Raw genomic sequence first — 27422 nt, 5'->3', positions numbered from 1 at the left:
GTCTTAAGAGGTTAAATAACATCAAAATACAATGTTGTCATTAACTATTGCATTTAATACAATATGTAGTATTTATATTAAGTTTATTAGTGTTGTATTTTTATTACAAAAATGCAATGATAAAAATCAAGCTTTTTTGTTATGTGTGTAAATTATCAGTTTATTTGTATTGAGACTTTTTTTCTCCCATGTCATTTTTCATGACTGACTTTCTCAAGATTTTGGCGGTCATAGGAATCATTTGGTCATGGTCATTATGACCATTTATTTTTACTTCCTATAGTCTCCAGAAATTAACTATTCTGACCTTTATTTGAAAAACATTGTATATAATGAAAGCATGTACTTTTCTTTTTTTTCTGGCTGATTTATTCTGTAATTGAACTCTTATGCAATTCTAAGTAAACCTTAAATTAATATGGACTTTTAATACACTATCAATGCATGTTATGCCAAATTACTAAATTACTCAATTTAAAGAAAAATGTATTTGAAATATTAAACCATTTTAGTTTATAAATTATATTAAAATAATGCATTCAAATGGCTTATCTAATAGGTCAAGGTCAATTCTTTTATATAGCACATTTAAAAACAACTAGTGTCTGCCAAAGTGCTGGACATAACATGGATACTATAAAGAAAATAGATCAGATTTGTGACCATTAAATTCAGTTTGCGCTCCTAAAAATCAAAAACGTTCAGAAGTAAAGAATGATTCATCTTTATTAAACATGAGTAGTCACACAAAGACCCAACATAACCGACCATCAGCAAATCAAGAAACACGAGCGTGTGTTTGATCCAAACAGTCTTGCAAGAGTGCCGAGGTTCACCCTGTAAATAAATACTGTTCCTGAATGATTCTCACCCTCTAGTTGCATTAAGTGCTGAATGCATGAGGAACATCTAAGGAAAACCTTGGCACAGAAGAAGATAACAGACCATGTTCCCAGACCGGTTTCCTCTCGTCTACAATCACACTGCTGTACAAAAACTCAACACAAATTAAACAATTGATTTGATATAATTTTTTTTTTCATATTATAATCTAAAATACACAGTTTTAGTCTAAATGCACTGACAAAATATGTAACTCCTGCTGCTTGCTTTTGTATGGCAGCATATGCGCAAATCATTAGTTGCATGCACATCAAAATTTGCTTTATTTAGATGAGAATTAAAGCAACAGTTCACCCAGAAATTAATATTTGTTGAAAATCAACTCACCCTCAGGCCATCCGAGATTAGGATGAGTTTGTTTCTTCATCAGATTTGGAGAAATGTAGCATTGCATCACTTGCCACCAATGGATGCTCTGAAGTGAATGGGTGCCGTCATTCATTAAAGCGACTGTTTAAAGTAAAAAACGTCTTAATGATAGATTTGTTGTTAACTGATGGACTGGAGTGGTGTGGATTATTGTGATGTTTTTATCAGCTGTTTGGACTCTCATTCTGACGGCACCCATTCACTGCAGAGCATCTATTGTGGTGAAACACTGATGCAATGCTACATTTCTCCAAATCTGATGAAGAAACAAACTCAACTACATCTTGTAAATGTTCATTGGTGGGTGAACTATTCCTTTAACTGTAAAGCTCTTAAACAGTGAGTGAGGTGCAGGTTTGGCAAGAGTTTTAATTGCAACCCAGGTCGACTGATGCAAAATCAGATACACAAAAATAAAGATACATTTGCATGTTACATGTCAGTCAGTCGTGGGTGAGTAATTCACTTGCTGTTAACAGTCAGTGTAAATATGAGCCCTCAAAGTCTAATCGCAATCGTTACTATCGGTTATTAATGACAGAACCCCCTGAAGACAGTTGTCCATCTGTAACAGCGGCGAGAGGTTCACGCATCCGTCTTTACTCTCAGTTCTCTGAATACAGCGTTACGGTCAAGTGCAATGTCATGTGCCGACGGAAACCCGAGACGCCAGCGGAGACTACGTGTAGAAGATGACCTCTGGGATCTGGCCGTCCTCCACAGACGTGCCGTTGTTGTTTCCTGCGGCGTAGCAGAAGGTGAAGCTGGTTTTGGTGCCGGAGCTGGGCGACTCGTGCGTGACCTTCCTCATGCCTTTAGTGCCGTAGTGCGAGTCCGGACCCTGAGACAGAGGAAGATAGAGATGTGTTATAAAATGCTTCACAACTCCTCGTTCAAGCTCTTGTCGGACTATTGCAATGCTCTCTTGGCAGGTCTTCCAGACAGTTCCATCAAACCTTTACAATTAATCCAGAATGCAGCGGCAAGATTAATTTTTAATGAGCCAAAAAGAATGCACGTCACACCTGTGTTTGCACTGGCTACCAATAGCTGCTCACATTAAAGTCAAGGCAATAATGTTTGCCTACAAAACCAGCACTGGCTCTGCACCCCTTTACTGAAATTCATTACTTCAGACTTATGTGCCCTCTAGAAGCAAGTGAACAGCGCTTTATTGTGAATCCCAGAGGCACAAAATCACTTTCACAGACTTTTACATGAACTGTTCCCATCTGGTGGAATGACCTGCCCAACTCAAAACCTTGCCCCTTTTACACTTGCACTTTCACCTTTTAATACATATCCATGTGCAAATCTTGCATGACCTAAAAGACACCTTGTAAAAACATCTTGGTCATACCTTGATTTAAAATGAGTAAAACATATTTTTCTTACACTAGGATTTATTTCATATTGATGAAGTCTGAAGTCAATATTCAATAAATCTACTTAAGCATCAACACAATGCCAAAAAAACAGAGCAATACAACTAAACAAATAAATAGTTAAAATCAATAAATGAATAAAAACAAGTCAAATAACTTTCATACAAAAGATTAAACTATATAACATTTTTTAAATGTACACCGGTATATATATATATATAATTTATTTTATTTTTTAAGAAATAAACACTTTTATTCTGCAGGGATGCATTAAATCGCTCAAAAGTGAGAGTAAAGACATTTATAATGTTACAAAAGATTTCTATTATAAATAAATGCTGTTCTTTTGAACTTTCTATTCATCTGTGAATCCTGAAAATAAAATGCATCACAGTTTCTACAAAACTATTCAGCAACACACTGAAGACTGATGCTGAATATTCAGCTTTGATCACAGCAATAAATAAACTTTATAACATATATTCACATTTCTTCAGTTGTTTTAAATCATAATATTTCACTGTTTTCACTGTATTTTTGATCAAATAAATACAGCCTTTCAAAAACATTTAAAATCCAAATCTAAATTATTCCAAACTTTTACATGGTAATAAAAATTGAAATAAACATTCTAAAAGTCTCTCTAATGACAAGAAATAGAAAGAAAACTGAATAACAAATCTCTTGCAATGCATTTAGTTTAAGCATTAACAATCAAACAGCGTCACCTTTAATGTAGCACAGGCCGTGTAATTGACGTTGGGCAGGACTTCCACCGGTTCCTTGAACATGACTCTGAAGGTGCTGGCCGATCCGTCACAGCTGAAGCCGGTGTCGTTCTGACCCAGAACTGTGTTACTGTCGGTGTGAATGATCTGAAAGAGATTCAATCAATCACAACACAACACTTTCAAACAGTGACATGTTCATTTGAGCGGCCCCAGACAAGATCATCAATACTGATGTAATATTAAAACTATATAACCTCTAAAAACATAACCGCACACTGTAGGTTGATGAGTTTTTTCCACTTTAGGTTAAAATCTATCAGAATGCATAAAGAGTACATTTTAAGTGTTTCACTATTAATCACCTTCCATCATTAATCAGTTCATCTAAATAGTGGTGTGACAAAAAAATGACTTGAAAGTGCAAATAAATCATGGAGAGATTAATAAGAGGTCATAAAAACTGCTAGTACAATAATTTTATTATAGAATTGATGTTAAATTTGAAATTTGACACTTAAATGATTGAATTCTGCACATAACAATATATATACACATATTTGCCAGTGGTATTTTAGTATCGAGATACTATTATGGTTTTGATCCATATTTTGAATCAGTTTCTATTTTTATACTTTCCATTTTCATTTTTTATTTTAATTTATATCTTTCTTTTTTCAGTTTAAGAAGATAGCTTAAAATGAGAAATGAGCTGAAATTAAAAAAAGTTTATTTTATTTAACATTAATTTTATTTCAAATATGAAAACTTTTTTTATGGTTTTAGTTTTATACAATAGCCTGGTATTTAGTGCAGCTAAATGTGCACAAAAAGTGAGAGCGAACTAATTAGAAAAGAGGACTGAAGTTGAAAATCAGTAAAAACTAAGTATGAAAAAAAACAATATTCTAAATAAAAATCAATAATTAAACAGATAAAAATATAGTTATTAAAAAAAAAGTGTTAACACGTGATTTTTATTTTTATTTTAATTGAGATTTATAAAAAAGTAATAATAAATAAGAATAACAATAAATAATCTTTCCATTGATGTATGGTTTGTTATGATCGGACAATATTTGTCTGAGATACAACTATTAGAAAATCTGGAATCTGAGGGTGCAAAAAAATCTAAATATTGAGAAAATCTCCTTTAAAGTTGTTCAAATGAAGTTCTTAGCAATGCATATTACTAATCAAAAATGAAGTTTTGATATATTAACAGTAGGAAATTTACAACATATCTTCATGGAACATGATCTTTACTTACTATCCTAATGATTTTTGGCATAAAAGAAAAATGGATAATTTTGACCCATACAATGTATTTGTGGCTATTGCTACTTGTATTGCTTAAAAATCATGTTTGTTTTGACAGTCGCACCTGTATGTTGACCTGATAGTCTGTCGGTCCGTGAATGGATCCATAAAGCCCAAAGCCCACAATAAATATCCTGCGATTCACAGAGAACCTGCAGAAAGCAGTGACTGGGTTAGTTGAGCTCACAGGGACGTTAGCGGCGTGAAGGAACACGCGGGCGTCTCTCTCACCGGATGCGGTCGCTGGTCCCGCTGTAACCCCAGCGGCTCTCCACCTGCCCGAAGCGTGTGATGCTGCACTCTTTCCCCCGCAGACAGCAGCGCGGCCGGTCGATGAACCCCACACGGGGTTTAGGATTCACCGTGAAGTGCAGGAACAGACTCACCACCTCTCTGTCCGTCAGAATGGCCGACTGAGCAGGACCTGTGTGAAACACACGCATAAAGCTCCTGTATCATATATGATACAAGGCCTTTCACTCAATCCATGTCTTCTGTCTCTGATTGATAGTTTAGAGTTTTATATCCAGTAAAAGCTCTTTTAGTGTAATTGTACAAGCGTCCAGCTCTAACTGTCTTTCTGCTGTCAAATCTTCTCTGATTTTGATCAAGTAAAGGTCAGAATAACTGCAGTCATATCTCCAGATGAACTCTTACTGGACTGAAGCAGCTCAGCTTTACTTGATTCTCCATCAATCATTTTCTAGAAAAATCAGTGCGTCTCAAATCTGATCATCAGGATCTTTTGAGGAGCGTTTGTCTCCAGAAGCTTTACTTTCACTGTTCCTCAGCGGAGGAATGATCTTCACAAGCCTCTAAAACATCTCACATCTTCTGAGGAGCGTTTATTTCTTCATCTCTCAATCAGCATTGCATTGCGTTATATGTGTGGATCATTTACATCTCATCTTACTAAGACATATTATTGAAAGATCTCATTGATTTACATTACAAGCAGAAGAATTTCATCATATGAATATCAGCATCTGGACCAAATTGCATTTTTTCCCTCTTTATTCTCACTATATGATCCTGGACCACAAAACCAGTCATAAAGGTACATTTTTCAAAATTGAGATTTATACATGTTCACTTTCTAGTGGGTAAAGGAATAGGAGTCGAGCGGATACCTGCACACAGGTGATTCACTAAATACACTGAATAAATCATCTTTGCATTGATGTATGGTTTGTTATGATTGGACAATATTTGGCTGAGATACAACTATTTGAAAATCTGGAATCTGAGGGAGCAAAAAAATCTAAATATTGAGAAAATCTCCTTTAAAGTTGTTCAAATGAAGTTCTTAGCAATGCATATTACTAATCAAAAATTAAGTTTTGATCTATTTACAGTAGAAAATTTACAAAATATCTTCATGGAACATGATCTTTACTTAATATCCTAATGATTTTGGGCATAAAAGAGAAATGTATAATTTTGACCCATACAATGTATTGTTGGCTATTGCTACAAATATACCTGTGTTACTCATGACTGCTTTTGTGCTCCAGGAACACATAAGCGATATAAATGTATCAATATTATATTTTGTCTAAAGGTTCAATAAACCGTTCCATTTCCAAAAAAAAAAAAAAAATTCTGACTATTACTACATATTTCAGGCTTTACAGGGTTAATGCCATGAGCGCATGTATAGAGACCTGCGGCGAACTCCTCTATGGTCATGAGAGGGAAGCGGATGAGATTGAGGGCTTTTCCCAGCACGCGTCTCTTGTTCTCCGGCGTGGACTGGAGCTGCTGTCGGTGAGCTTCAGCTTCTGCCCAGCGAACCGCCGCTACGAACAAATGCACCTCACGCACACCCAGAGTATCCCTCTCCAACACCGCAACCAGCGTGTCTGACAGAGACAAGAGAGAGACAGACGTCTGTGAGGACGCGAGGAACCAACTAGGATTTTCATGACACCAAAAATATACACTAATCTGTAAGCTTTGGGGTTGGTAAGATTTAGTTTTTTAATGTTTTTAAAAGAAGTCTCTTCAGCTCATCAAGGCTGCATTTATTTGATCAAAAATACAATAAAGACAGTGAAATATTATTGCATTTAAAATAGCTGTTTTCTATGTGAATATATGAAGCGTTCACTTTCAAAAACAGATAACTCTGTTTTTAACAATTTTCTAAAATGATGTTTTTTCATTGTGTATTCCAATTAATCTCAATCAAACTGCAGTTGGGTTAATTTGATTAAGTAAAAATAACTTTAAAAATACAGCTAACTAACACAAAAAAAACCATGATTTTTGAACATTTTAAAATCGTTTTTTGTAAATAAACTCTTCATGTGTTAAACTGTAATGTATTTCTGTGATGCACAGCTGTATTTTCAGCATCATTACTCCAGTCTTCAGTCACGTGATCTTCAGAAATCATTCTAATATACTGATTTGATAACATTTCTGATTATTATCAATGTTGAAAACAGTTGTGTTGCACAATATTTTTGAGGAACCCCTGATACAATCTATTCTTAATTATTCACAGATTAATAGAAAGTTCAAAAGAACAGCATTTATTTGAAATAGAAATCGTTCGTAACATTATGTCTTTGCTGTCACTTTTGAGCAATTTAATGTGTTCTTGCTGAACAAAAGTATTAATTTCTTAAAAACATATTGACTGTAATCTTCTGAATTGTAGTGTATATTATTTTAAAAACAAAGGCATGTGGCCTTTATTAATCAATTAAGTTCAAGTAAACATTGCCTCAAAAGTTAAGTAGTTATTCAAGAAAACACAAACAAATTAAAAAACAAAGAAATGAACACTTAAGGTCCCATTAGCTAATGCACTAACTAACATGAACTGATGATGAGCAATGCTTTTGTTACAGTGTATATTCATCTTCTAGAACACGCATCGTTAACATTCATCAAAAAAATCAAGCTCATTGTTTGTTCATGTTAGTTCACACTGCAATAACTAATATTAACAGATAAACAAATATATTTTAATAATGTTGCAATTAACTAAGAATACTAAATGCTTTCAAAGTATTGTTCACTGTTAGTTCATGTTAACTAACGTTAACAAATGGCACCTTCAGCAATACAGGAGGATGAAGTAAAATAAAACCAGAAAACTATGTACATCACAGGCGCAATTATTAAATGTTTTTGAAAATGAAAATTCAGTAATCATTTAATCACCCTCAAGTTGTTCCAAACCTGTAAGAGTTTCTTTCTTCTGCTGAACACAGAAGTCAATGGCTACCAACAACTCTTTGATTAGCAACATTCTTCAAAATATCATCTTCTGTATTCTGCAGGGTAAATAATATGTTGACAGAATTGTCATTTTATAGGTGAACGATCCCTTTAACCCTGATTCAGTGCTGTCAGAGTTTGAGCAGCGGTCCTGTAATACGGTATACCATGGATTTGTTTCCGTGATACAGTACCCAGATCAATATCTGTGAATCCTTCAGCAGCCAGAGCGTCTCCTGTGTTTTTGTCGATGTTCTCCAGGCAAAGGCTGGCCAGCTGCGGCTCATCGAACAGTCTGGCCTTCAAACAAACCACACATCAGCCTATCAGATCCACAGGAGTCTGTGCAAACATCACAGGCGTGAATGAGCTCTACCTGTGTGAGCAGCATGAACGCATTGTCTGCGCGCAGGTTCTTCTTCAGAAAATCCACACAATGGGCCTCCAGAGCCGGAACGGCGTATTTCTTAGCGGTGTAGAGAGTCGTCATCACCGTCTCGGGTCCGATATGAACCTCATCAGAGTACAGGAACCTGGAGAAAATGGCATTGTTTACAAATCTGAAGCTTTCTGGAATATACATGCATATTGATAAAAACACTCATACTTGAGCAATGAGAGGAACGCTGCAGGTTCTACATCAGGAAGCTCGATCTCTGTGGATGTGGTGGCCATGCCTCCATTAAACATGGCATCAAATACTGCACTGCCAACGGCCAGAACAAACCTGCAATGGTAATATTAATATTACAAATAATTATTGTTATAACAAACAATGCTTTTACAATATTATTAATACATTTAATTAGTAAAAGTATTATTTTAAAGACAAATAAGCACATACCCGCCAAACTCTAAATGTGTTTACAAGACGGTAGTATTTGTTATAACTTTGCCTTTAACTTATTCTGATTTCACTTTAAAAGTAATTGAAAATGCAGAAATCAGAAATATGGACATTTTATGGTAATCAAAACTGATTCATATTACGAATATATTTATTTAAATAATTAATTAATAGTAAAGTTAATCAATCTTTTTTTCTCAATTCTGAAATAATTGTAAAATCTAAATTCCAATTTTAAGACATTAACTCACAATTGCAAGACAAGTTTTTATTCTAGGGCTGAAATAAAGTAAAAATAAATGTACAAAAAAAATCTGAGTTTATATCTTGAAATTCACTTTTTCCTCAATTGCTAAAAAAATCTGGGAATATAAATAATAAATAAATAATTTCCTTTTTTTATTTCATGGCATAAAACTCAATTGCAAGAAAAAAGTTCTGAGTTTAGTTAGGTTAGTTTATTTATACCTGCAGCTAAATTTGTTTTGAATGACAGTCCAATCTCGCAATGACGACTTTTTTTCTCAGAATTGATTAAAAATAAAAATCCAATTTCTGAGATATAAAGTTGCAAATACCTTTTTTATTTTTTTTATCCCACGGAGAACGTGAGTTAATGTCAAACACAAACACACTTATGAATTGTCACAATGCAAAACTATTTTAATAGTCGGTTTTGATCATAAAAACGTAAATGTTATTGGCTCTCTTGTGTCTCGTGACCAGCTGTGATTGCGCAAGCGAATAATGTCTTTAATTTCACTGTTTCTTACACAAAACTGTCAAATACCCTCGGAAGACTTGTTAAGATAGCGCATGAGAAATATGAAAAGCAGTCATAAGTAGCACGAGTATATTTGTAGCAATAGTCAACAATGCATTGTATGGGTCAAAATTATACATTTTTTGGCCAAAAATCATTCAGATATAAAGTAAGCATCATGTTTCATGAAAATATTTTGTAAATTTCATACCTTAAATATAACAAAACTTCAATTTTTATTAGTAATATGCATTGCAAAAGGTGATTTTCTCAATATTTAGATTTTTTTGCTCCCTCAGATTCCAGATTTTCTAATAGTTGTATCTCAGACAAATATTGTCCTATCATAACAAACCATACATCAATGGAAAGATTATTTATTCAGCTTTCAGATGATGTATACATCTCAATTTCACAAAATTGACCCTTATGACTGGTTTTGTGCTCCAGTGTCACAAATGATGACAGAAGAGTTATTTTAATAATTTGCTGGCTCAATGTCATCAGTGTATTTAGTGTATCACCTGTGCGCAGGTATCCGCTGGACTCCCATTCCTTTACCCACTAGAAAGTGAACATCACTCAGAACTTCATTATTGAACAAAAACGCAAATCTCTCTTTCAGGGTGCTTTTCGTCGCCTGCCAGTTATAAACAGGCTCCCGGTACACGAGCACGGCGGCTGCGGCCGGGGCATGGGACAGAGACGAGTGTGTCGCCGGTGTCATCGCTGCGTTTGACGGGTTTCCTGTCATATTCGAGGCGGCCGAAGCCGGCGGCCCCACCACCGCCGCGGCAGCCGGGAGAGAGTTCATGAGGTTCGGCGGAGGTCCTGAGGCAACACCGGGGATTTCCAGGCCCGCGGGCCCCGGTTGAGGATTTGAGCGTCTCGTTACGTTCTGAGAGCCTCCGCCGCCTCCTACGGATCCTCCGTGACTCGCAGCTAAAGCGTAAGGACTGTTGCTCGGTTGGCTGTTACCCAAAGGTCCGTGTCCGGAGAAATTTAAACACGGAACCCGACCGCTATTGTCTCCAGTAGCCATCTTGGACTGAAGCGCGCACCCGCTGAATGAGTAAACAAGCCGCGAGCGCACAACATCCGGTCCCAAGTGTGCATGTGTGGAGTCATGGCCAAAAATATCGGCACCCTTGGTAAATATGATCAAAGAAGCTGTGAAAATTAATCTGCATTGTTAATCCTTTTGATCGTTTATTTAAAAAAATCACAAAAATTTAACCTTTCATTGGATAATAAGAATTTAAAATGCGGGGAAATATTATTATGAAATAAATATTTTTCTCAAATACACGTTGGCCACAATTATTGGCACCCCTAGAAATTATTATGAGTAAAATATCTCTGAAGTATATTCCCATTCATATTCACAATTTTGAGCACTCCAGGGTGATTATAAACAAATTATCCAGCCATGGCTTCCTGTTTCACAGAAATATAAATAGGAGGGAAAACAAAGCCCAAATTCCCTTAATAATCCATCACAATGATAAAAACCAAATCATATATTTCTGATGTGCAACAAAAGATAATTGAGCTTCACAAATTAGTGAAGTGGCTTTAAGAAAAGAGCTAGAGCAGTGAAAATTCCCATTTCCACCATCAGGGCAATAATTAAGAATTTCCAATCAACATAAAATGTTAGGAAACTGCCTGGAAGAGAACGTGTGTCTATATCGTCTCCGGTGAGGAGGAGAGTTTGAGTGGCTAAAGACTCTTCAAGGACCACAGCTGGAGAATTGCAGAAAATAGTTGTTTTGGAGGATTTCAAGAAAAATTCTCCTAGCTCATCCAAAAACAAACTCCAGCATATTCAGTTATCAAATATAAAATATATAAATTATTCAGTGATCAAAAGGAAATTAATTAGTCAATTCCCTGGTTTAATGCAGTTTATATTTTTCTTTGTATTACATTATATTATTCAAGAATTATTTACATTATATTATTCGAGAATTATTCTTTCAATATTTAATTTTTTATATATCTTTCACATATATTTTAATTTGCATTTTTATTTTACATATATTTTATTATTTTTTATATATTTTATTTTATATGTTTTATATCGTGTATACATATACAATTTGTAAATAAACAAAAGATAAGTAAAAAATATTAGCTATATGTAAATATATTTCTCAAATTAATTAAAATTTGTATTTAGAATATAGCCATTATGATTTTTAGAATCGCAGAAAGCATTCCTTTGTCTCCATCTTATTAAGCATCCTCTCAAACATTAGTATTGCATGCAAAAAGAAGTTCAAGAATAAATTATCTGTTGTCTCTATATACATTTGATCTGGTTTACCTGGTTGATCACGTACTATTACGTCCAAGTATGCATGCAAACGACAAAAGACAAAGGATATTTAGCCTAACACGACGCCAGATTAATATTTCTTAAATGTCATGATGCCCTCATCTGGATGAGAGGGGAAGCGCCGCGGTGACGTCACGCATCCAAAAGCTGCAGCAAATGCAGAATCTGCGTAAAAAAGCCCTGACATGAAATTGCATGCCCTATAACGATGCTGAGACACTGGAAATGCAGTTAGAATAGTGCTTCTCCAACATTTATGCATTTAGCATTTTATACATTGAAAGAGAAAACTTTATAGTTCCAGGATTTTGAATTCGAAACATTTTACATATTTATATTATATTATTATATATGAAACATTTGGCTTGTCAAAAATCCTTGTCAAAAAAAGGCAGGATGATGCAATTTATTATGATGAAATGTATTTATTTATTTATTTTACAGAAGAATAAAACAAATATCAGGCCTATTGGAGTAGGTTTTACAAGAAAATAGTCTTTCTACTTGTGTTACTTGCCATTTTTGCTGGTGAAAAATGTTTCTAAGCCACTTTGTTCAGTGTTTCAAACAAGAATGATTTAATTATCAAAATTTAAAAACTTTTGCAAAAAAACATTTTCTGTTAACTCTAAAGACAAAACGACACGAAACTGTGCAGTATATATAAATTCAATAATATAATAATTTAATAAATTATTCAGTAATAAAAAAAAGTAAAACCCCAGTTTTCATGCAGTCTGTTAACCAATAGAATTTTTCTTTAAGTAATAGCAGTGATATTTCTATATTTTATTTTATTTATTTATTTAATTATATATACACACACATATATATACATATTAGTCTAATATATATTACACGTTTTGTAATTTCTCGTTTAAATCAAGACGTCTCCCATATTAATGCTCCCCCGTTTTCTATCCAGATCGTAGATTAATCGTATAATAGAAGCGCAATACTTCGATCTGCTGTTATAGGCGCAGTTCTGCACGCGGAGGAGCGGGAGTCCCGCGTCAAACTCCAGCGCGTGGCGTGACGCTCCGCCTGCCTCTCATCGGCGTGACGTCACGAGCTGAGCTGAGCTGTCCGCGCGCCGCTGGTGCTGAAGCAAGATGGCAGTTGGCTAGAGGCGCGAAACGGCTGATGAACTGAGGGGACTCCGGGAAAGTGCTTTATTAGAGCATTTTCTGTTAGTTCGACCGTTTATTCTCGCGTTTATTGTGTAAAAGCTGTAGTTATGGCTGTGTGTTGAGTGAGCGCGGCTGAATCCAATCACAGCAAGTAAACGGACTGTCCCGTTCCGGCGGAGGTCGACGCGACGCGGCGCGATGTCTCTGCTGTGCGTCGGGGGTGAGTAACAGTCTCACATTTGCCCTTTGTTGGGACAGAATTTTATTCGTCAAAATAATCCGTTTATCATACAGAATCCCATACAAAAAGTACCATATGAGAAGATTGAATCTTTACCGCACTCATTGACCATGGTATGTCACAGAGTATCATGGTATGTCACAGAGTATCATAGAGTATCATGGTATGTCACAGAGTATCATGGTATGTCACAGAGTATCATGGTATTTCACAGAGTATCAGAGTATCATGGTATTTCACAGAGTATCATAGAGTATCATGGTATGTCACAGAGTATCATGGTATGTCACAGAGTATCATGGTATTTCACAGAGTATCAGAGTATCATGGTATTTCACAGAGTATCATAGAGTATCATGGTATTTCACAGAGTATCATAGAGTATCATGGTATGTCACAGAGTATCATAGAGTATCGTGGTATGTCACAGAGTATCGTGGTATTTCACAGAGTATCATAGAGTATCATGGTATTTCACAAGAGTATCATGGTATTTCACAAGAGTATCGTGGTATTTCACAGAGTATCGTGGTATTTCACAGAGTATCATGTCAATACCATGGTATAAAACTCTACATTCTCTACATTCTCTACATCATGGGACTTTAAAATGAACCATGAAATTAAAGTATTATGGTATTACATGGTATTTCAAGGGATGACCATGGTGCATGATCAAAATAATGTGGTGTAAGTGAATGTTGTCACCGTGTTTTATCATGATGCATGACAAAAAAACTAAACAAAACATGTTTTTGTCTTGCTAATGCATGTCACTGATGTGTTTGGTTTCTGTTTGGTGAAGGTGTTTGTGTTTTTTCTCTTAAGATTCATTCATCAACCTGTTAATCAACCATTTAAGTGTTAATATCAGAATTGAATGCAGACTCTATTAGGACATTGCATTAATATTTCAAGGAGCTGATATGTATAAAGTGGATTGCTCATATTGTGGGAATCTCTAGCACGGCGTGGGAAATGCGCTCGTGAGGGAATCCTGTGCGTGTGGGTGTGTGAGCTTGATGCAATGACATTAATTCTGGTCACGCTCTATACGGTGCAAACCAGGGCTTCACGTTTCTTCAGGTTCACATGCATTAGCTTTGCAGATAAAATGATTGATTGACAGGTTAGTTACGATCGATTTGGTTATCAGCGCCTCAGATGCCTCGAAACGACATTCACAATGATAACGCTGTGTGTGCATGCTCTGAAAGCAATATCTGCTCTGCAACATCTGTACTGCATTATAGTCATAGAGACTCTTGAGCATATAATGCACTTGAAAAACATAGCATTGATAGCTGGATGATTGTAATCCAGCACGGGGGATTTTGCTCTGATGCATTGACACGTGGCTGGCTGATTCTTATTCTGTTCTGCACCAGACTATAAAACTCTAGCTGCTGTCTCACTAGTAGTGCTGGTCATACGAGCACGGTTGTTCAAGTGTGAATCTCACCAAACCTGCCAAGATTCATGCTTGAATTTATTTATTCCAAAATAAAAATGAATTAATTGAAAAAAATTATTTAATACTACTATAAATAAAATAATAATAAATTAAGTAAATATATAAATAATAGAATGTATACACATACACATGTATATTTATATAATTCTCGAAAAAAACCATTTTGCTATTATGAAAATTTGATTTTTGTTTGCTTATAGTATATAAACATAACATTATATACTGTATATATGCTTATATAATTTCTTTTAGGCTAATGCAAAAAAACAACAACTCATTTTCAAAAAGATATAGATGATGATACATATATTAACATTATGCTTATTTTTAGGAGTAGTTAGATGTTTTGTGACACTATAGTGGAAAAAGCTAATTTCCCAATTCCCTTTAATGTAATGCAAAAATAAATTAATAAAAATAAAAACAATAATAATAATACAAATAAAATAAATATGTATGAAATAAAAAAAAAACATAATGCAATAAAACAATATATATATTTACAATATAAATATGTCTTTGCCATGGCAGTATTTGTTTTATTGCCCTTAATTTATGCTGATTTAAAAAAAAAAAAAAAAAAAAAAATTGTGTCTGGACAATATGAATCTCATAGTGGGTTTTAAATACAATAATGAGAATTTGGAGGGGGAGGTGCACCTTTTGTCATGGTGCACACACGAGGAGGATACAGGAACATGCAGACGAGGAGGTAAACTCAAATAACAGTCTTTAATCAAATCTAAACAAGGCAGGGCAAGACAAGGCAAGGCTGACATAGACAGGAACACCGGAGAGTAACGAATAGACCAGACAACACGAAACTGAACAGGCAAGAACTTAAATACACAGGCTAATTACACAAACACAGCTGGACAAGAATGAACTAATAATCACACTAAATAAGGACAGGAAACAAACCAAATATGGAAACATGAGGCGGGAACACAAGACACACACGACAGAGGACTCTGGAGGCCTTTCAGAACACACACGGACAGGAACACAGGACGGGGACCTCCAGAGTGGGACAGACAGAACGGAGGCCATGGCGGTGCAGTTAGCTCAGGAGCCCATGGCAGGTGGTGCATGTGGCCTCGCCCATCCCGCCTGAACCCTTCTACCCCCCCCCCCCCCCCCCCCCCCCCCAAAAAAATTCCATGGGGAAGCTAAGGGGTATCAGGAGCCCTTCAGGCTAGACAAATAGGACAGGACATGACAGGACAGCCCTCCGGGGCCAGACAAACAGGAACAAGACAGGACAGGACAGCCCTCCGGGGCTAAACAAACAGGACAGGACAGCCCACAGCAACAGGAAGCCCTCCTGGGCTAGCTTGGAAGCTGAGGCTACTTCTGGGCATAACAAGGAGTCAGGGGCCCTCACAGGGTCCCTCAGCAATCGCTTCTACTTCAACGACAAGGACGAGTCTCCACGGACAAGACGGGCTTGGGAGAGCCGCGGATGGCGGCACCGATCTCCCGCGAACGGCGGGCCTGGGTGAACGATGGGCTTGAGGGCTCGCGGCCAATGGGGTAATGGAAAATAATATCACAGTGCAAGTAATCTTAGTTCCATTTTTTTGGGGTGAAATATGAGCCGGAAATTGTGAGATTTACACTTAAACACAGTCTTAAGCTTCTGACAGCAGCTACCATGTGGATTCAAGCCCCTTCCCTTGGAAATCTGTCTCAATCCGCTCCATCTTTCCCTGCGAGGTAAACTTTCAATGCTGTGATTTAGAGGAAGTCCCTGAGTAAAGGCACAGTGACTGTTCAGGAAAGGGGTTATGGGTTTATTGCTCAATGAGATGACAAAGCTCTTATTCTTGATGTGCAGTTTGTCATGACAGAGGTGTTGGATCAATGTTCATTACAGGAGAGACTGTATAGCATGAAGGGTCATGACTGAATTAAGCTCTTTACTTAAGAATAAGATATCACAAAGACGTGTGTGTGGTAGTACATTCTCAGGCACTCCACTAGTCAATTTGCATATATAACCCTTAAAACATTGTGTAATGAAATCTAAAGATGAATGCATTACATAAGTGCTGACCTTTTTCTGCTGTTGTGTGATATAACTCTTTTGATGTTCGGTTGTGTTGTCATATGCTGAATGTAGGAGTGTTTTCACACTTATGTAATATTGAAAATGCTTTTGCAGTCAGCATGGGTGGATAACATCCCACCTCCTGTTTCCAGCCAAACATCAATGGGAAAAGCAAAGTCTTCACAGTTAGTAATGTGTTTTGATGTTTATGAGGAGTTTTATTGCTCATAGTTGATGTCCAAATGCTTTTAAAGAGACTAGGCCATAGGAAAGAAAAATCATGAATGCGGTCTCTTATATTTCTCAGTTATTTCTCTTAAATGGTGAGCAAATTGATACGCTTGCTTCTTAAAAACTCCTATATTTGCTTCAGAGGAAATCTTAAAGAAATGGTTCACCCTAAAATGAAGATTGGCTGAAAATGTTCTCACCCTCAGACCATCCAATATGTAGATGAGTTTGTTTCTTCATCAGATTTGGAGAAATGTAGCATTTCATCACTTGCTCAGCAATGGATGCTCTGCAGTGAATGGGTGCCGTCAGAATGAGAGTCCAAACAGCTGATAATAACATCACAATTAACCACAAGTCATTCACACCGCTCCAGTCCATCAGTTAACATCTTGAGAAGCAAAAAGTTGTGTTTGTAAGAAACAAATCCAAATATTAAGATGTTTTTAACTTTTAACCATTGCTTCCGGCTAAAATACGAGTTCATAATCCATAATAACGCTTCCTCTAGTGAAAAAGTGGTCTGGTCTGAATTTGGAGAGAAATCTGCACAGATCAAGCAAAAACAGTCCAAAACAGCTGTGGCTGTGTTTTAACGTGAGAGACAACAGGAGATGGGTTTTTGAAAATTTCTGTGATTTTTAAAAGTTAAAAAATTTCTTAATGATGGATTAGTTTCTTACAAAGATGCAGCTTTTGGCTTCTCAAGACGTTTATTGATGTGTTTATTGATGTTTTTATCAGCTGTTTTGACTCTCATTCTGACGGCACCCATTCACTGCAGAACATGCACTGGTGAGCAAGTGATGGAATTACCAAGATCTCAAAATCTGCATTCAAATCTCCACATCAACTCTATACAATACTGAATATTTTGGGAGAAATATCGGAGACAATGTTACTTAAATGAAGCATCTCAGGAGACTTAATGGAGCTCTAAATTATGAAGGAGCAACATCTGAGCAATAACATTTTCCTCTGAGCATGTCAGTAAAACCCATTCAAGAGGCCTTCTTTCTTCGTTTCTTTTCACAGTCAGCTGGTTGTTTTCCTCTCGGCTGTGGCGAATAAATGGGGCCTGGGAGTCATTGATTACGATGTGTTGTTTGTGGGCAGCAGATCCAGCTCTGAATTATTTATATTGGCAGTGATTTATGATTCTGAGCTATTATTAAACACTAGTTTCCTGGGTTCTGCGATGCAGCGTCCTCTTCATTGATCTGGCCTGGGTACTGATATATTACAGTGGTCTGTTTTAACTGCACTCAACGAAACACCATACGATATAGCTGCCCACCTCTCTATAATTCAATCTTAGATGGAGTTGAATGGCAAAGATTGCTTCCGGTTATGTCGCCGTTCTTCTGCATTTATTTGCTTAAAATGGAAAGAACTCCATGGCTTAAAATAGATTGGGTCTTTCAGCACAGATATATAGTGGCTGCACTGCCGGGATCGAGTAGTCATATTTCTGTGAACTTTTGTCTATCCATCCACCATTTTGTCAATCATTTTGTCAATCTATCCATTCATCTATCCCTCCATCCACCATTTTGTCAAGCTATCCATCTGTTCTTCCATTTATCCATCCATCATTTTGTTTTTCATTATGTCCATCCATCCATCCATCCACCACTGTCTATCATTTTGTCTATCTACCATCAATCCATCCACCGTTGTCTATCATTTTGTCTATCCATCCATCCATGCACCATTTTCTATAATTTTGTCCATCCATCCATCCTTTTGTCTATCCATCCATCCATCCATCCATCCATCCACCATTTTCTATCATTTTGTCCATCCATCCATCCTTTTGTCTATCCATCCATCCATCCATCCATCCATCCTTTTGTCTATCTATCCATCCATCCATCCATCCACCATTTTCTATCATTTTGTCCATCCATCCATCCTTTTGTCTATCCATCCATCCATCCATCCTTTTGTCTATCCATCCATCCATCCATCCATCCACCATTTTCTATCATTTTGTCCATCCATCCATCCTTTTGTCTATCCATCCATCCATCCATCCATCCATCCATCCATCCACCATTTTCTATAATTTTGTCCATCCATCCATCCTTTTGTCTATCATCCATCCATCCACCATTTTCTATCATTTTGTCCATCCATCCATCCTTTTGTCTATCCATCCATCCATCCATCCATCCATCCATCCACCATTTTCTATCATTTTGTCCATCCATCCATCCTTTTGTCTATCCATCCATCCATCCTTTTGTCTATCTATCCATCCATCCATCCATCCATCCACCATTTTCTATCATTTTGTCCATCCATCCATCCTTTTGTCTATCCATCCATCCATCCTTTTGTCTATCCATCCATCCATCCATCTATCCATCCATCCATCCATCCATCCATCCATCCACCATTTTCTATCATTTTGTCCATCCATCCATCCTTTTGTCTATCCATCCATCCATCCATCCATCCATCCATCCATCCATCCATCCATCCATCCATCCATCCATCCTTTTGTCTATCCATCCATCTATTTTCACAGTAACAAATGATCTACAACTCAAGCTGTCTCTCTCTTAAAGCATATGAATGAATGTGTGTATCTTTAACTGTGAAACCTTGTTTGTGAGGGACGAAATAAAATGAAACGAGAGTGAATTCAGGGAGCCATTAAATGTCCAGTGTGCGATGAGTCTGATAAATGGCATTATCTGCTGTTGGTCTGATAGGGCGCTGAAAGCCCTGGGGAGGAAAAAGCTGTGGACTCGATCAGACCACAGAGAGACACAATGAGTCAGAACCCGAGAAACCAACACCGAGCGAGTGTTTTCCGCTGGGGAATTTGCTGACGTACTGAAAACAGAATTAAGAGGCCACTGGGTGAAATTGACCTGAAGTCTTTATTTCTAAACTGTAGTGTTTGCTACTGGAAAGACCAGCATTTATTGTGTTTGGATGATGGTTCTGGTGTCCCAGGGCCTCTGTTCTCTACACAAAGCTATCGAATGGTTTCAGAAGACTATAATATTTAATATATTTACTTATGGACTACTTCAATTATACGTTTTGTTTTTCATGAAATGGGAATATTACAAACAGTGTTTAATTTTATTTACATTTAAATTTAAATTTTTTATTATTTGATTAATTTTTGTGCTTTCCAAAAGCTTTCTTGAAAGCTCAAACAGTAGAGTATAACAAAGCCAAGATCAATTAATTCCCAACAAAATTTACATGCATGAACTGATAAAAATTAGCAAGGTCAATGTAGTGTCCTTTCTTCAAATAAATGCTTTTGCGAAGTGCATAAATGTAAATAACCTCAGAGGGTAGTTGAGAAATTGACATAATAAAATAAAAAAATATATTTTTTGGGGTCGGTGCACCTGCCATTAACCATGAAATATGTGGGTCAGACTGACCTGCTAACATAATCATAATAGAAGTTTTGTATGCACATTTCACAACACTTCAGGGCGTCGAAACTTTGCAGGCATATTCATGCTCCTAAATAAAAAATAGTCACTCGGTTTCAAGAAAATTGTGAATTTTTGAATTGCAATTCTGAGTTTACATCTCACAATAGGGAGTTAACAGATGTTAATTGTGTCTTTATAACGTACAATTGTGAATAAAGAAGAAGAAAAATTAAAATCGTGAGGAATAAACATGCAATTGGGAGAAAAAAGTCAGAATTTGATATAAAAAAGTTGCTTTTACCTTTTTTTTATTCCGTGGGAGAAAAAAACAACAGATTTGCTAAATGTAAATTAAGAATTCTGAGAAAAAAGGCAGAATTGTGAGATATAAACAAGGAATTTTGAGATGTAAACTTGCAATTGCGAGAAAGAAAGTCAGAATTCTGAATTATTTATTCTTATTCTTATTATCTGAACTATTCTCATTTATGATTTTTTCTCAGAATTGGGAGAAACTGTCACACCCTATGGACTTTGTTTGTTTTTCTCTCCTTGTGTTCTCTGACCTAGTTTCTGTCTCCCCTTAATTATTTCAATTGGTTCAGATGTGTTTAATTAATTATCCTCATTTTCCTTTGTAATTAAGTTCAGGTCTGTTCAGTTTGTCTTTGTCTGGTCTCTTCTGTGGAATGTGTGTGTCTCCTCCTGCCTTACCTTTATGTGGATTAATTAAAGACTGTTTGGCTTCATCATCATCATCTTCATTCGACATACAAAAAACAAAGCAATTACTTTTTTTTTTTTTTATCCCGCATGTCAGAAACCAACTTTCATATTAATCAGTATTTCTGACAATTCAAAAATGTGTTGAGGGTCAGACTGACCCAGACTGTAATAAAGTGATCATCAGTCCCAGAACAGCTCGTTTTTTTAAAATCCCTCTCTGATGTCATATCCTTTGGCGCTGTGTGGGCTCTCGCTGCAAGAGTCTGTAGATGTTCTCCTGAGTAACTTCAGTGAAATTAAACTAACGCCGGCACTTTCCTCTCAGCTCTCATCTTTTCAAATGGTTTTATTGGCCAGAATTCCGGTCAGCAGAGGTGCCGGAACGAATGCGAACGCATTGGAATTACTGCATCACAGCAATAGCACTACAGTATGATTACGCAGAAAGCAACTCACTTTAGATAAGAGTGAGGATGAAAACCACATGAGGCGCTTATGGAGGACCAGCAGTGAGTGTGTGTGTAGAGTCAAGGCTTTATAACACACTCACTTCCTGTTTTAATGGCCGTTCAGAGGAAGAGGAGAGAAGATGAGCTTTGGGTGGGGTTGTATGGGGGTTCGGAGCGGGTTTGCATATTAATGCTCCTCTGCACTGCATGCCATGTGCTACAGCGGGCATCAATAATGCATGGGAACACACGTCATCACAGTGCAGAGAGATGGAAAACTAAGAAATTCCCTCTGTATGAAGAGACTTCTGCTCACCAATCAGGCACAAGGTCTTCGGTTTCTGAATACACACTGTATTTGTAGCAAACACTTGCATTCTCACAGTGGAAAGTTACTTTGTCAAAACACCAAATGCAGCAGCCTTTTGTCTGAACGAGTTTTGCACAAATCCCAAAACGTATTTAGTTTTTTGTGAACGTATTTTGTGTTTTTTTCAGCTCATTTTGTTCTGTTTTATTGGCTAATTTTTTCTCTGATACTAACTCTTACTCTTACCAACTAACTCTTTTTTTGTTTTTACAGTGAAGAAGGCCAAATATGATGGACCCCAGGGTAAGTAAACATCACACATGATTTCACAGCTTTTTTTCCTTTCAATATATATATATATATATATATATATATACATATTTTTAATAGTCATAGAGTACAACGCCAGATTTATTAGAAGGCTAGATTACCTAAATTAAAAAAATAAAATAAATTAATTAAATAATTAAAATGTAAACTTTATTTATAAACTTTTCAGTACAATACTTATTGGTTTTACTGTTTAACTAACAATGAACAACCTTTTTCTATTTTCACATCATTTAGTAATCTAGTTTAATGTTAATTTATATCATTTTTTTCAAATAAAAAATAATGTATAGAATAATTTATCAATTTATTTATAAATTGTTCAGTACAATTCTTTTTTGGTTTTACATCAAGTAATCTAGTTTAATGTTAATGTATATACATTATTAAAAATAAAAATAAGTGTATAAAATAATGTATACATATATTTAAAAAATTGTTCAGTACAATAATGTTTGGTTTTACTGTATAACTAACAATGAAAAACCATTTACTTTTTTCACATCATTTAGTAATCTAGTTTAATGTTAATTCATATATATATAAATAAATTAATAAATGTATAAAGTAATTTATATATTTATTTATAAATTGTTCAGTACAATAATTTTTGATGTTACTATTTAACAAACAATGAAAAAACTTAGTTTTTACATAATTTAGTAATCTAGTTTAATTTTAATAATAAAAAAAAATGCATAAGTTAATTTATACATTTATTCAATACAATACTTTTGGAAAACTATATTTGAATGCTATGATTGTTCTCCTGCAGAGAAATTCAACACATACGTGACTTTGAAGGTTCAGAATGTGAAAAGTACGACCATCGCCGTACGGGGCAGTCAACCCAGCTGGGAGCAAGACTTCATGTTGTGAGTCCTTCATATCTTTTGATTTAGTTTTTGCTTTCATTTTCTCTTCATCTCTGTGTCCCTCTCATCCTGTTGTTTTTTCATGTCCCTTTTCTGTTTTCATTCAATTCTCTCCTGCACTCATTATGGTCAGTGTTGTATTAGTCTTAATCGAAACACATTTACTCTGATTATCTTCGTGCTCATTTGAGTTCTGTAACAGAGTTTCTGCTCTCATTTGATATTCCTGCTGCGTTCAGCAAGACAGGAGAATCTCATTTGCTCAAAAGTTTCTCTCTTGTGACTCAGCATAATTAATGGAGTTTTTAAATATGTTACATTTGCAGTATCAACTTTGTCTCAGATGTTTTTTGACAAATAAAAAAATCAACATTATTGAGGACAAATTAAAAAAAAAATACATTATTGAGTCAATAGTTTTATATTATAGCGGTATAAAACTAAACGATTAACTCTTTCCCCACCATTGACGAGATATCTCGTCAATTAAGAGACAACGCTTCCCCGTCATTATCGAGTTTTTACGGCAATCTGTGTTCTAGGTATATTACGGTAAGATAAGCACTAGTGCATGTCCTGAATGAGTCACGGGACTTCCGGGTCTTACGGATCTGAATACAAGACGATCGGCATAAATGGAAGGATCAGAGAAAATATAGGTCATATACAGTATATGTAGATCATGTTTTGACCATTTTGAATCTGATCGGGAGGAAGTAGTCAGTGAGAGAGATGCCTTTACAGACACAGAAACATCTCTAGTTGTGTATGGACCAATAACCTGTCAATCTGAATGTGTGTGCGTGTGTGTATGCGTGCGTGATGATCTATATATATATACTGTATATATATATATATGTGTATATATATGTGTGCGTGTGTTTGTGTGTGTGATGTACAGTATATGTATGTATGTAGCCTATATGTGTGTTTGTGTGTATAAACGTGTGTGTGTGTGTGTGTCTGCGTCAGTCTGTTTATTGAATGTAATTTCAGTTATTCATATAATTATTTACAGGTGAAAGAATATGACATTTGAATGTATTTTGCTTGAAAATGCACTACTTTGATAAAAATGCATTTTTCTCATTTATTTTGTCCAAAATGTTGTATTTCTGATGAAACCTATGTGCATTCAAGTGGTGATAAAACATGAACACATGAAGATAGAATCATTTTTTTAATATTATTAAAAGCAGAGGCTTGGTTCTTTATTTTGATATATAATATGTTCATATATTCATAGCAGAAAATCTTCCGAGGGCCGTCAAATTTAGGTGAAAATCATCTAAAATGCTGGCGGTGGCTGGCAACCTTTTAAAAAAACGCTGGCGGGGAAAGAGTTAAGGTAAAAAAATGAACATTTGATCTTAGTTTTGTTTGATGAGATATATATGAGGTCTTATTGAGCTGTTTTGATTGCATTTGAGCACAGTGTTGAGATCTGATTTGAAATTGTAATTTGATTACAGGGTTATTCTCAGGAGAAACATTTGAGAAGCAGGAGAATAAAAATATAAGATAATAAGGAGATCTCATATATGATTTTACTTTTCTGTAAGTTATGGTTGGGTGATATGGCAAAAAATCTAATATCTTTGACAGATTAGACTGATTCAAGATTTCTATTTCTTTAAAAAAACACAAATAAAACATAATATATGTTCAGAAATAATACATATATATAATTATTAATATATATATATATATACGATTATTTATATAGATTATATAAATGTATATATATATATATATATTTAGAATTTTTAAAAACGTCAAGGCAATTTATATTCAAAATGACTAAAAGTATAACACCGGTAGTGTCAGTCCTCTGTCGTGTGTGTCATGTGTTCCTGCCTCTTGTGTCCATATTTGGCTTGTTTCCTGTCCTTGTTAAATGTTATCATTAGTTAATTCTTGTCCAGCCGTGTTTGTCTCGTTATCTATGATTATCCCTTGTATAATAGTCCTGTCTGTTGCATTTGATTTTGTCTGGTCTACTTGTTGCTCCCCGGTGTTTGATGGCTGCCCTGCCGTCTTGATGTTATCCGTAAAGACCTATTTGAGTTTACATCCTCGTCTCCGTGTTCCCTGTGTCCTCCTCGTGTGTGCACCGTGACAGGTAGATTATTATTAACAAACGAAAAACAGCAGCTTTGAGCCTGTCAGCATCACGCAAACGTGAAATATGTTTTTCGTTCCACCATGTTTTTCTATGTAAAACATGCGATTGACATGTTTGAACGTTTGTCTTGTGTCTTTTGCAGCATCTCGTGCATGAAACGGCATTATGGAAGCTTATTATAATTGACCCTTTAATCTCACAATTTTTACTTTTTTCTCAATTGCGAGTTTATATCTCCTATTCTGACTTTTTTTTTTTTTTTTTTTTTTTTTTCTCAATTCTGACTTTTCTCAGAATTGACATATAAACTCTCAGTTCTGAGTTTAAGTCCAGTTCTGAGAAAAAAAGCCAGCTTACAATTCTGACGTTTTCTTAAACCTGTGAGTTGCAATTGTGAGCCTTATTGCGCGTAAACGGCCAGATACATACAAAATTAAGTCAAAATGATGAGTATTCAGGCATACTAAACATGGTCGTGTATAGGCGATTAAGTGACTGTAAACAGTTGAGAAACAACTTATGTGTAACGGATCTAACATATACTGTGCATGAGAGCTTAAATAAACAGCAAACTATAAATAAACCTGCTGCTGTCTGCCATTAATGTTTATTTATACATTGAAGACTAACCAGTATTTTAAAGTTGAATAGATAATTAGCTAGTGATGGGAGAAACAAAGCTCTTCGACTCAATTGAACCACAAAAGCGCTCGAAACACCACATACTAGTGACTCCTTCTGGTCAAAACTGTGTACATGCAACACAAACTCAGGCTACAACATGCATAAAAATGGCCCATTACAAATGTTTTATTGAAAGTATATACATAAAAGGCAATAAAAATAATAAAATACCATTAAATAAAGTGTATACGTAATATGTGGTTTTTAAAATGTTTTAATAATTTGCAGGGCTTGCTTTGTTTTATGGACCGCTTCTATATAAAGGCCAATAAGAAACTATTAACTACTTCTCATTCTTTTAATTACACAAATGTCGCATGAGTCACAGGTTTACGGAGATCCCCCCCCCCCAGCGGCGAACCATTGACGTTTCGAAACAGTTATGGCATAATGAAGCCTCGTTTACTGAAATCATGTGACTTTTGGACAGTTTCATATGTTTGCTATGAAAACCATATAAAAAAAATAAAAACGTAACGAGGTGTGAATAAATTAATCTGTGTAAATTTATGAAAGTATAAGCATGGTTCATGTAGGCATATGATCAAAATGAATGAAGAATATTGTTTAGTTGATTAATATTATTAATTAGAAGTGCTTGTGAAGCGGGGATTACTACAAAATGAACATGCACAAAACTACACATGTACATATTTATTCGTATTATGATTTATTCTTAACAAAGAAGTGAATGACACTTGAAACCTGCGCAAGGGGTTTGCGTTGTTCGAATCAGAATACGAAGCAGTCACATGGTTGTGTGCGAAAACGAAGCTTTGGACGTTACAGATCACATGGTTATGACAAAATGAATCAAGCTCCGGTACAGTGCTTCACTGTGAAATGTTTAGCTTTTTTGATACAAGTTGCGAAGCCTCGGTGTCGAACATCACATCACTGATGTTTAGCCATGCCAAGACATGTCTTTATGTATTTGCTCACTTTTGGATATCATTAAACTGCTCATGGGTTCTATTTCAACTCACTTCAGTGGACCCTGTTACACACCTAAAGGGGGTAAATCCCCCCCCATTTTCCAAAACAAAATTCTGGCATGATATAAATTCAGAATTGTAAGATATAAACGTGTCTATCTCGCAATTCTGACTTCACAACCCACAAATGCAAGTTTAAATCACACAATTCTGAGAAAAAAATTCTGAATTGTATGATAATCTCACAATTGCAAAAATTTATTTGTTTTACTTCATTCAAATTAATATGACTTTTCTAAAAGAAACATTTATTATTGATTGGTCTCTGCTAAATATGCTTGTTATGCCCTTTTTTTTAATCGCTTTTTATTTTTATTTTTTTTATTTTATTAAAATTGTCTCAATTTGTATTTACAAAATGTGTAACTTTTTATTTTTATTTTTTTTATTTTATTAAAATTGTCTCAATTTGTATTTACAAAATGTGTAAATATGAGAAATATGTAAAGAACTCGCTGTTGAATTTTGTTCAATTAAAAAGAGAATTGTTTTTTTTTTTTTTTTT

At 35.5% G+C, this 27422-nt stretch overlaps 2 protein-coding genes across 3 annotated transcripts in view; one reads left to right on the top strand and one right to left on the bottom strand.

Annotated features, from left to right (window-relative positions):
• Positions 1-704: 704 nt before the first annotated feature.
• On the bottom strand, positions 705-10650 carry btbd2b (BTB (POZ) domain containing 2b). 2 transcript variants are annotated; one of them, XR_013782048.1, is made up of 10 exons: positions 10071-10650; positions 8544-8663; positions 8313-8469; positions 8131-8236; positions 6370-6567; positions 4937-5129; positions 4770-4857; positions 3386-3532; positions 1554-2113; positions 710-1264 (listed from the first exon to the last, which is right to left on the bottom strand). XR_013782048.1 is itself a non-coding variant. In XM_079379307.1 (9 exons), the coding sequence occupies exons 1-9, from the start codon at positions 10586-10588 to the stop codon at positions 1952-1954; spliced, it is 1689 nt and encodes a 562-aa protein (XP_079235433.1). In that variant the 5' UTR covers positions 10589-10650; the 3' UTR covers positions 705-1951. The 2 variants fall into 2 exon arrangements, 1 of the variants encoding a protein (XP_079235433.1); XM_079379307.1 differs by having other exon boundaries at positions 705-2113.
• A 2565-nt stretch (positions 10651-13215) lies between these two features.
• The window catches only part of LOC306845759 (protein unc-13 homolog A), a gene marked incomplete at both ends in the record, with an annotated part of 85471 nt that continues 71264 nt past the window's right edge, over positions 13216-27422 (top strand). The window contains 3 exons of the mRNA XM_079378738.1: positions 13216-13237; positions 22182-22211; positions 23014-23113. Coding sequence (XP_079234864.1) covers positions 13216-13237; positions 22182-22211; positions 23014-23113 — 152 coding nt within the window. The remainder of the gene's footprint in view (positions 13238-22181; positions 22212-23013; positions 23114-27422) is intronic.

This window comes from Barbus barbus (assembly GCF_936440315.1).
Source record: "Barbus barbus genome assembly, chromosome: 26".
In the NCBI taxonomy this organism is placed as follows: Eukaryota; Metazoa; Chordata; class Actinopteri; order Cypriniformes; family Cyprinidae; genus Barbus; species Barbus barbus.
The sequence above is the reverse complement of the archived record's forward strand: the minus strand, read 5'-3'. Positions and strand labels throughout refer to the sequence as shown.

Bases quoted from the DNA above. Each gene is read 5' to 3' on its own strand.
- btbd2b (XM_079379307.1), bottom strand. From the start codon at position 10,588: ATGGCTACTGGAGACAATAGCGGTCGGGTTCCGTGTTTAAATTTCTCC. The intron at 8,664-10,070 runs GTGATACACTAA...TTACCATTGCAG, and splicing joins CAGCGGATACCTGCGCACAG to GTTTGTTCTGGCCGTTGGCA. The intron at 4,858-4,936 runs GTGAGAGAGACG...TGCTTTCTGCAG, and splicing joins GGGACCAGCGACCGCATCCG to GTTCTCTGTGAATCGCAGGA.